The sequence below is a fragment of the Montipora capricornis genome, chromosome 10 (genome assembly GCF_036669925.1).
Source record: "Montipora capricornis isolate CH-2021 chromosome 10, ASM3666992v2, whole genome shotgun sequence".
Classification (NCBI taxonomy): domain Eukaryota; kingdom Metazoa; phylum Cnidaria; class Anthozoa; order Scleractinia; family Acroporidae; genus Montipora; species Montipora capricornis.
The window spans coordinates 70,703,746-70,713,745 of record NC_090892.1 but is presented as its reverse complement, the minus strand read 5'-3'; the positions used below and the strand labels follow the sequence as shown (position 1 = coordinate 70,713,745).

The window sequence follows — 10,000 nt, the reverse complement described above, 5'->3', positions numbered from 1 at the left end:
TATCCTCCATGTTAAACGCATTTATACCCACTCGCATACCCCTTGATTGACGTGGTGGTTTCTCTCGGCCTTTTTTCATTTCCATGAATCGGTCGTTCATCCTCTATCAAATACACGCAAGATTTGAGCTCTGACGCCGTCGTGCTGATAAATCGGGCCGATACCTCGTACCGTGTAAACCGGCTTTCAGCTTAGGGTAGAAGTAAAGTAAAGTAAAGTAAAGTAACCATATTTAACGTCGATAACTCGTAACAGTAATTCAACTGACAAACCTGAGGTCGACGGTGTGCTCATTTTACTCCCCCCTCTCCATCAGTGCTCCGTTTTACGGGTATTTAAAGCTACTTAGCTACATGGAAAGGAAAGAAGTCGAAACAAGGATGCAAAATCCGGGAATCGAACTCAGAACATCTTGCGTCAAGGCCGCGCGCGCACTAACCGACTGTGCCATCCTTGCTCCTCAATGTATGGGGTACATTTACTCAAGGCGCAGCACTTGGGGACACTTTGTGACGTTAATTGTCTGTATTCTGAGACACGAGTGATGTTGAAGTTGGCGAGAAGAGCAAGGGGACACTTTGTGACGCTTATTGAAATCCTCGTGCATCTAGTTAGGAGCATTGCTGGACATATCTGATTAGTATTGCACCTTCAACTGGTAAGGATAAATGCACATAATGTACTAATAATCATGATGACAACAAAAACAATGACAACATCAGCAATAACAACAACAACAGTAAGAATAATAATTAGTAACTTAAAGTAAAAATCACATAATGTACTAATAATTATGATGACAACAAAAACAAGGACAACATCAGCAATAACAACAAGAACAACAACAACAATAATAATAATAATAATAATAAGAAGAAGAAGAAGAAGAAGAAGAAGAAGAAGAAGCATGGCGTGGGTTGACGTCCGTAAGGCGTATGATAGGGTTGACCATGCATGGCTAGTGGAGATGTGCTCCCTACATAGGTTCCCAAGCTGGGTAGGCAAAGTTATTCAGAAGCTGAGTTCAAGCTGGAATACGAAGATTTCAGTGAGGACAGCAAGAGGCCTTGAGATTTCATAGTTGATACGTTTCAACAAAGGCTTGCCCCAGTGCGACGCCCTTTGCCCAAGGTTCTTCACATTATGTGTTAACCCTGTATCGTGGCTGTTGAGCGCTTCAGAATGTAATTGGTGAGAAGATCACGCACCTATCGTACATTGACGACATGAAGATCTACGCAGCGTCAGAGGATAAGTTGGGAAGAGTCATAAAGTCAGTGAAATCTGCGATGGCTGACATCGGCTTAGAGTGGAACGATCAAAAATGTCATCTTCAGAGTCAAGTGATTTGTGTAACGTCAGTAGATACTATAAGAAGTCCGGTTGTGGATGTCATTGGTCAACTTATTTGTGATGTTATTGGTCGAATGTCAGTTGAGCCTAGATGTAATTGGCTGGGAAGACTAAACAGTGATCTGTTTAGTCTTCAGTGACAGTCATTAATCCGCGCTCGGATCAGTCGTCTGCACGTGGCTTTGACGATCTTCCCAGCCAATTACATCTAGGCGCAACTGACATTCGACCAATAACATCACAAATAATGACATCTACGACCGGAGTTCTTATAGTATCTACTGACGTTACACAAATCACTTAACTCTGAAGATGACTTCCGCTCAGGTTGTCGAAACGTCAGTCAATTTCATCTCAAACAGTCCTTCTCAGGATCACACTCACCCGGACGATCATACTTTACTTAATTATGAAACTTAAAATTGATAAAGTAATCGCTGTATTTAAAGCAGACGACCCATGTTTACTTCAAAATTGTAGGCCAATATCTAAACGTCCTGCCTTCTCAAAGATCTTTCAAAGAGTTGTAGATAATCGCATCTCAAAGTACCAATCTGAAAATATGATCTTGTCTAATAACCAATTTGGATTTCGAGAGAACTCCACCTTCCATGGCATAATAAATGTTATTTGCAGGTATCTTCCTGGACTTATCTAAAGCGTTCGATACAATTGATCACACCATCGTACTAAAAAAATACAGTATTATGGCCTAACAGGCACAGCACTTGATTGGGTAAAATCCTACCTATCCAATAGAAAGCAAGTAGTCCAGGTATTCTTTTTGGTCATGACACTCGCATCTTTTACGAAAAAAAAGATCCAAGAATCCTAATGGGTTATCTAAATGATAAAATTCAACGCGTAGCATTGGCTAAAAGCCAACGAACTGTCTATTAATGTAAAAAACAAAACAAAAAAAACAAGTTAATGATTTTTAGACCTAAACAAAGAAAGTTGCTATGACAAGACTTCTTAAAATAAAATTGACGACACAATAATTGAGGAATAATAATAATAATAATAATAACAACAACAACAACAACAATAATAATAATAATGATAATAACAACAATAATAATAATTAATAACAACAACAATAGTAATAATGATAATAATAATGATAATAATAGCAACTTTGTTCATTTAACTCAATGAAAGGGAAGGATACCAGAAGTTATCCCAATCGAGGATATCCGCCCGCAGCTCGGGTGTAATTGACTGAGAATCGATTTTGATGAGGGAGGAAAACCGGAGAAAAACCCTCAGAGTCAGATTGAGATCGCCTGAAACTCAGTCCACATGTGTCCAGAGGACAGGGTTGAACCCAGGTCACAGAGGTGGGAGGTGTGGTTGATAAACGCTAAACTACCCTGATATCCGTGGAAGGCATAAAATTTCTAGGTGTTCACTTTGAGCAGCATTTTGCTCGGAAAACACACATTAACTACATTTGTACAAAAATCTCTAAAACAATAGGAATGTTAAACAAAGCTGAGCGCGCAAGATTTTACGTACCTTAGTAAGTCACCACGTCAGCTATACTATTCTTTAGGCCCGTTTCAAACGTCGAACTTTACATTTGCCGAATCTAATGCAAATTAGCGAAAACAATAGCTTTTTCTCATTTGCATTAGATTCGGCACATGTAAAGTTCGACGTTTGAAACGGGCCTTAGTTTATCCGTACCTTACTTATTGCAATGCAGTATGGAGTTCCACATACCCTTCAAATCTTACCAGAGTCTACTTGTTACAGAAACGAGCCGCCCGAATAATATTAGCTGCAGATTATAGGTCTCCTAGCGAACCTCTTTTTCAAAAAACTCGGTATTCTGGATAGTTCATTTAATGTTGGATCTTTTATGTACATGGACCACCATGGAATGCTACCTTGCTATTTCAAAACTTATTTCAAATTGGAAGCCAATTTCATAATTCACTTCACCAAAAATGCTGAGTAATATTGTTCTCACTGTTGCAGAACATGCATCAAACAATTTACTATTTTCTACCAAGGTCCAAAATTGTCAAATAATTTAAGAACTTTGAAACGCTCACTCAAAGCTTAACCTTATTCTTTCACAAGATAACTAATAAATATAGAGCACAGGAGAGGCCTGACCCAGTAGGGAAATGCAACCATTCCTGGGCTGGGTCAAGCCCTCATGGTAATAAATGTGTGAAGTATGATGAACACTATCCGTACATACAATTAGTTTCATAATATTGCTCCCTAATTTTTTTTTGTAAATTTCTTTCAAACCATTTTTACTTTCTTTGTCTCTCTTTTTCCTCAGTGTTTTTTAGTTACGTTTTGCTGTAATTAATAAGAGGGAGTCCTCCCTATAAGCCTCCATGGCGTCTTGAGACTTCCTCGTCTTTAATTGTATTTTTTGATCCGTTTAATTGTAATATGTATTTAAGGCAATTGGCTAATAAAGAAATGATAAATAAATAAATAAATAAATAAATAAGCAAATAACTAATTTTTGTTCATGTTCCTTTTTTCAGAGTGTTCCAGTCGGCTTTACTTTTCCAGATGACTTATGCCTCATGCAGTTCAATGTCAATCTTCCAAAACTAAGTGATAAACCTCAGCAAGTGCTGGTAGTGATGGGTGTCCATGATGATTTACAGGTGAGACTTTACGTGCACACTGCCACAGTTAGTTAAGGTGGCTCTAACAAGCTTCAACAATAATTAATCTTAATGAGACGGTGATTTTAGCAGTGTCTCAGAATGTCAATGTTATAGTACCATGTTAAAGACTTGTTTATTGCTCCGCAATGTGGTGCCAAAGGTCACCATAGCAACAGGAAAACCACCAAAAAATTGGGTTTAACATGGCATCTGTTTTGTGACAGGTTGGTTTCTCAAAAGTGTTAAAACTTGGTTGTGTAACCTTGAACTGCTTCACCAAAAGTGACTTGACCTAGGAACCCATTCGTTATCCCATCATACTTGGTGATTTATAATGGAAATAGGACTGAGTGGAGTCGAATTTGGTCTGTAATCATCATACGAGTGATTAACTAAATTAGATGACCGCGTAGCGGGAGTCCCATTTGTTTAATCACTCGTATGATTACAGAGCGAATTGGACGACACGAAGTCCTGTTACCAATTAATCATAACCATTTCAATTTCCGAGGAAACAAAATTAATGCATTCCTTTTTCACTGTCTAATGTTACGAACTTGTCCATTTTGGAAAAACCCCAGTTTGGTGGGGAAGTGGTTGTTGCTATGGTTATTGTGATAAATTCTGTGATTGATGGATAAAGCTGAGTGCAGTTAATGTGATTGGCTGATGTAACTGTCCGATTTCAGGTATCCGATAATAATTCGCCGATTACAGCCAACTGTCCGATTTCAACCCTACACAATAATTAGTGAAAAATAAAGTAGTTAACGCACCAATCAAATTTTAGAAAATTGCAATCGTTATGAATTAAAACTGCAATTTGCTGTGCCCTGATAACCAAAATAAGGAAGAACGAGCCTTGGTGGACATTTGTGACCTTTCCCACAAGATCAACGGATAGTTCATCCACTCTTATTGATGTAATTTTGACCAACAATCTCAGACGTTTTCTCTGTGCCGAGGCAGTTGAGGTACATTTTGTTGGTCACATTCTTATCTGTGCAGCTGTGAATTATCATCTGCCGCGTGCCCAGCCTAAATTCATCTCATACAGGAAAACTAAAGATCTGAACCCTGATCAACTGATACAGGACTTGGACTACGTTCCATTTCATGTGTCATATGTCTTTGACGGCATTGATGATGCCCATTGGACATGGCAGAAAGTTTATGTGGACGTTATTGAGGATGACGTTCCATTGATATATGTCAAGGTTAAAGGCAGGCAGGTGCCCTTCATGAACAAAGAACGTCGGCGATGTATTCGAAATCGGAAACATCTCAGGAGGAGATACAAGAAAACTGCAGACCCAACAGACCACCTTAAATACAAACAACAAAGGAATCAAACAGTGCAGATGAGCAGGAAAGCACTTGCAGCCTATTTTCGAAATGCTGCAAAGAGCGCCAAGGACAAACCATCGGAATTTTGGAACACATTTAAACCATTTCTGCACACGAAAGGCTCTAAATCAACTAGTGACATTGTTCTTCTGGGTAATGGGAATGTTATCAGCAACAGATCCCACATGGCACAGACATTTAACAGTTATTTTGTTAACATTTGCTCCTTGGCTGAAGAAAGTGCCAATAGTCATGATAACCACCCAAGTTTTATATCAATTGCAAATGTTATACAGAATCATAATCACCATTAAGACTCTTTTCGCTTTAACAAAGTCACCAATGTTATCGTCTCTGACATAATTGCATCACTCAAGATATCCAAGTCTCCCCGCTTCGACAACATTAATGCTTACACTCTCAAATTAACTTCTAAAGCATTTACTTCTCCATTGACTGACTTAATATAACTTCTGTATCCGCACGGGAGAGATAACTTTGGCTTGAAAGTCTGGGCAAGTAACGTCTGTATTTGAAAGTGAAGACCAACATTACGAAACTTGAGAAATTTTCGACCCATTCCTGTTCTGTCAGTTTTTGGTGCTGTTTTATTTGCAATTATACAGTTGGTTTGAAAAGCTGCCCATTGATCGCGAATCTGTATTCCGGAGATATCACTGAATGCAACACTGTGTTGATTGATTTATTCGAATACTGGAAGCAGAATCTCGATGATGGACGTCCTGATGGTGTTGTCTCATTGGATCTCAGTAAAGCTTTCGATAGTTTACCTCGTGACATTCTATTAGCCAAACTGAGTGGCTGCAACCTATCCCAAGAAAGTCTTCGTTTGATGGAAAAGTTGATTGTTGGTCGAAGGAAACGTGTAAAAATTCTTGACACTTCCTCTGAATAGCTTCCATTACAAAAAGGGGTCCCTCAGAGGTCTGTTTTACGCCCTTTGTTGTTCAATATTTTTGTGAATGATCTATGTTTCTGTACAACTGAATCTAATATCAACACCTATGCTTGTGACAATCATCTTTACTTCAGCCGTGAATGCCCGAAGACTGTTGAAACTGCTATCAATGACGACTTGGCAGGGTCCGAAATTGCGCCTTCCTGGTCGCCAATGCGACTAAAACTCGAGTACTGGCGAGCAGAATTTCACAGTTGGTCGCGAGTGGGCGACCTACTATTAAGTTCAGAGCCGTTTGCCAACAAGTGTCTTACTTTTTATCCTGCCGATGTTTTTGAAATAAAAATGAAAGGAGTTTCCCGTTAACTACCTCCATAGGTCTTCATAACGTCTCAAGCCGCCACGTTTTTTTGCGGTTTCTCATAAAATACGTATTGCGGGCGAAAAAACTGCGACTCAGTAGAGAGATTTGAGGGCCTGGTGCGAGGAATGTAGTACAGTAATAACATGGCGGCTCGTGTGCGACAGAACGTGAGTGGTGTTTCCGTGGCTGAAATTTTCAACAAATGGGCAGATGGACTTCTTCATTACATTCCAGGTTGGGTACATTTTCTCTCCAAAATGTCCGCTTTCGAAAGCGAAAATAATGCTTGAGACATACACAAGACCGCGCGGTCGTTGCTTTCTAGTCTCCATAAAGAAGTTCAAAACGTGCATTTTCAGGAGAAAATTTTATCCAGTCGCCAGTTGTCGCCCATATAAAAAAGTTAATTTCGGACCCTGCTTGGAAAGATCATTGGTGCAGTTTTCACTGAACTCTTTAAAAGAGAGTCCTAACAAGTTCCAAGTCGAGTCGAGTCTCGGCCTAGCTCCTGGAAGATCAACTATTGACCTGAAATTTAAAGTAACTGGACAAGAATTGCAGCAGATGAGCAGTGTTAAACTTTAAACTTTTGGTTGTTATCATTGATAACAAACTTAATTTTCATGAACACATTGCCAGTTTATCAGTTTTAAACAGATTTAATCTTCATATCCCCTTTGATTCAAAGTTGAAATTATACGACGCTTTCATTCTATCATATCTTAAATACTGCTCTTCCGTTCACTTTCGCCTTGAAAGTGACTCTGATAGCTTGGAAAGCTAAACGAAGGAGCTCTACGAAGTGTTTTTCAAGACTGGTCCAGCAATTATGAAGTATTGTCGAAGAAAGCGAGCAAGACTGCCCTTTACAATCGTCCACTTTTAAATACCGTAACATTAGTCTGTAAAGCTCTTAATAACTTAGCTTCATTTGTATTTTAAGCGCCCGTTTCAATTGCGTGCTTTTGCGTATAATCTGAGAGGAACTCTTATTTTAAAGGCACCTAAATGTAATAAGACTGCCTGTGGTCTTAAGTCAATCAGATTTTTCGGTCCCAAATTATGGAATTCTCTCAAGGATGAAATATGAACCTCGTGTAATTTAAAGACTTTTAGTAATCCTATCAGGAATCACGTATTGCAATTGTCTTAGATTTTTACTTGTTTTATCAGCCATATTATTGTATGATTTAATTCAAGTTAGTCTCTAGGTCCAACTAGCATCCTGTGTGCTAACCTGCGATCAGGCGTACTCTTCTTTAGAGAGGGCGCGAAAAGGTGACATGAAGGATTCGGCTTTTTTCTGCGATTCTATGTCGAAATTCTTTGTTCCTTGATGGTTTGAACAGAGAAACCGCACCAACTGTCAAGCGGGATTTGCAGAAATAATAGTACCTTTGATTCCATGGATAAGTCTGACTTCGCAGACGTTTCAGCTGGAAGTCTATTTGTTTTTGTTTCGCAACAACGTGCAGGTAATTTCCTGGGAAAATCTGGTTGGCTGACATTTAAGCATGACACAAGATAACATCACTTTTGACAGGTAGGCGGGAGATAGCTCGTTGAGAAATTGTATCAGGCCTACCTTTTAGCGCCCTGTCTAAAAGAAAAGTACGCATGATCACAGGTTACCTGTGTGCTATCTTTTACCACGGAGCTGAGTATTATTATTATTATTATTATCCCTTCGTTAAATTCGATTTTGATTTTGTGCCGGACTTCTCCGTATTTCTACTTTCTGGTGTTATGCAGGTGCCATTTTCTTCAGCTGACAGTAGCTACTGTAACAAGCCCTGGAGAACATTTTTTAACGAGACCGGAATTAACCCCGAAGAGATCTGGTTTGGCGTGGTGAGTAATCGCTGAAACCTTTTAAATTCTCGCGCAACAATACCTGTTTTTTATGTTTCATTTCCATTTGCAAGCTGAAAAATTAAATCTCAACAAGTTTTTTATGTTGCTTCATTACTTTGAAACGATGTATACAAAAACGGGTATTGGATAAGGTTTTTGTGATACCCGGAATAATCCAGGTTGGAGCAAGTGGAATGTCCATTCCCTAAAACCAGAATCCCATAAGGGTTGAAACGTGTAACGGCCCCTTGTGTGCTGGGAAACAAGCTTCTGAATATTCGATTTGCTAAGTACCATATTTGGAACAACAAGAGCGAGGGGTTTCCAAATATGGTACTTCGCACTGAAACATTCAACCAATAAGTTCGCACTGAATATTCGGAAGCTGTGAACGCGCGTTACACGTTTCAACCCTTATGGGTTTCTGCTAAAACCTCATCAATTAAATTCATTACAACCGAATGTTACGTTCGTTTCCAAAGTCTGTGTTAATAGACCAGTTCACGCTCTTTAGTGCATCATGGGTAATCAGGGCAAAGTGGCAGGAAATTGAAAGGTTTGTATTGAAATTCAAAGCAAAATAAACTGTTCATGACTCTACTTTATAGACTTTCGCCTTCATAAACCAAGCAAATAAGCTCAATTTCACAACTGAGATGAACTGAACTTGGTATCTATTCTTTGGAATTCCTAAATATTACTTTTTTTGTCTCCATACATTCTCTGTAATTTTGTGCCTTGGGAATTACCGGAAATGTATGGCAGAAGCTTTGTTTAATAAAATAATTTCTACAATAGCCGTACTCTCCAACGTTATTCTGCCGCACCTTTGAGCGCATATCTTCTGTTTTGGAAAATAGAAAAACCCAAAATTGCATGAATACTTTTCATCGTTTTGAACTTCGACACAAACCTTTGAATTTCTCTCCATCTTGCCCTGATTACCCATGTTGCACTCAAGAGCGTGAACTCGTATATTAAGCGCTGGTCAAACCGCTGTTGTTTTTTTAATTCAACATCTTGATTTCAACATATTTGAGCGTTCAGCATCTCAAAATTAATATTGGCGAGCATCGTTGCATTTGTTATTCCCAGTTCTGTTTCCTTTCTAGCCTGAAGATGAACAATGCCTGTGGAATGCTAGGTTGTTCTCTGTTGTTCACTTCTTCGACTTTGCAAACGAGAAAACTTGCAAAGACGATTTGTTGTGGTTGGCTATGGTCACTTACGGCTCTGCTGGATCATCAAATGGGGACTCTGACGTCAACAGGAATTTTATTTCTGACCCAGAAAGATCTCAACACCAAGGACTTAATAGTTGTCTGAAAAGGTAATATTTTGTGATTTAATCACCAAGCTCTCCTTAATCAATATTTTCGTGTGACAATTGATAATCGTTGGCCAGTGGTAAGACTGGCATATGATTTCTTGTTTTCCAGAGATCATAAATTCTGGGCTTCTTTTCATCTTCAAGTCTTTATCATGAAAGTTAACAGTGTGATTTATTTCGTGTCTTCTTGG

The 10,000-nt window shown here is 39.0% G+C and overlaps 1 protein-coding gene across 1 annotated transcript in view; it reads left to right on the top strand.

The window, feature by feature from the left end:
- The window catches only part of LOC138021268 (L-fucose kinase-like), an 80,781-nt gene that overhangs the window by 28,708 nt on the left and 42,073 nt on the right, over positions 1-10,000 (top strand). Inside the window, exons 13-15 of the mRNA XM_068868119.1 lie at positions 3,867-3,992; positions 8,378-8,476; positions 9,592-9,809. Of these exons, the coding sequence (XP_068724220.1) occupies positions 3,867-3,992; positions 8,378-8,476; positions 9,592-9,809 (443 nt within the window). The remainder of the gene's footprint in view (positions 1-3,866; positions 3,993-8,377; positions 8,477-9,591; positions 9,810-10,000) is intronic.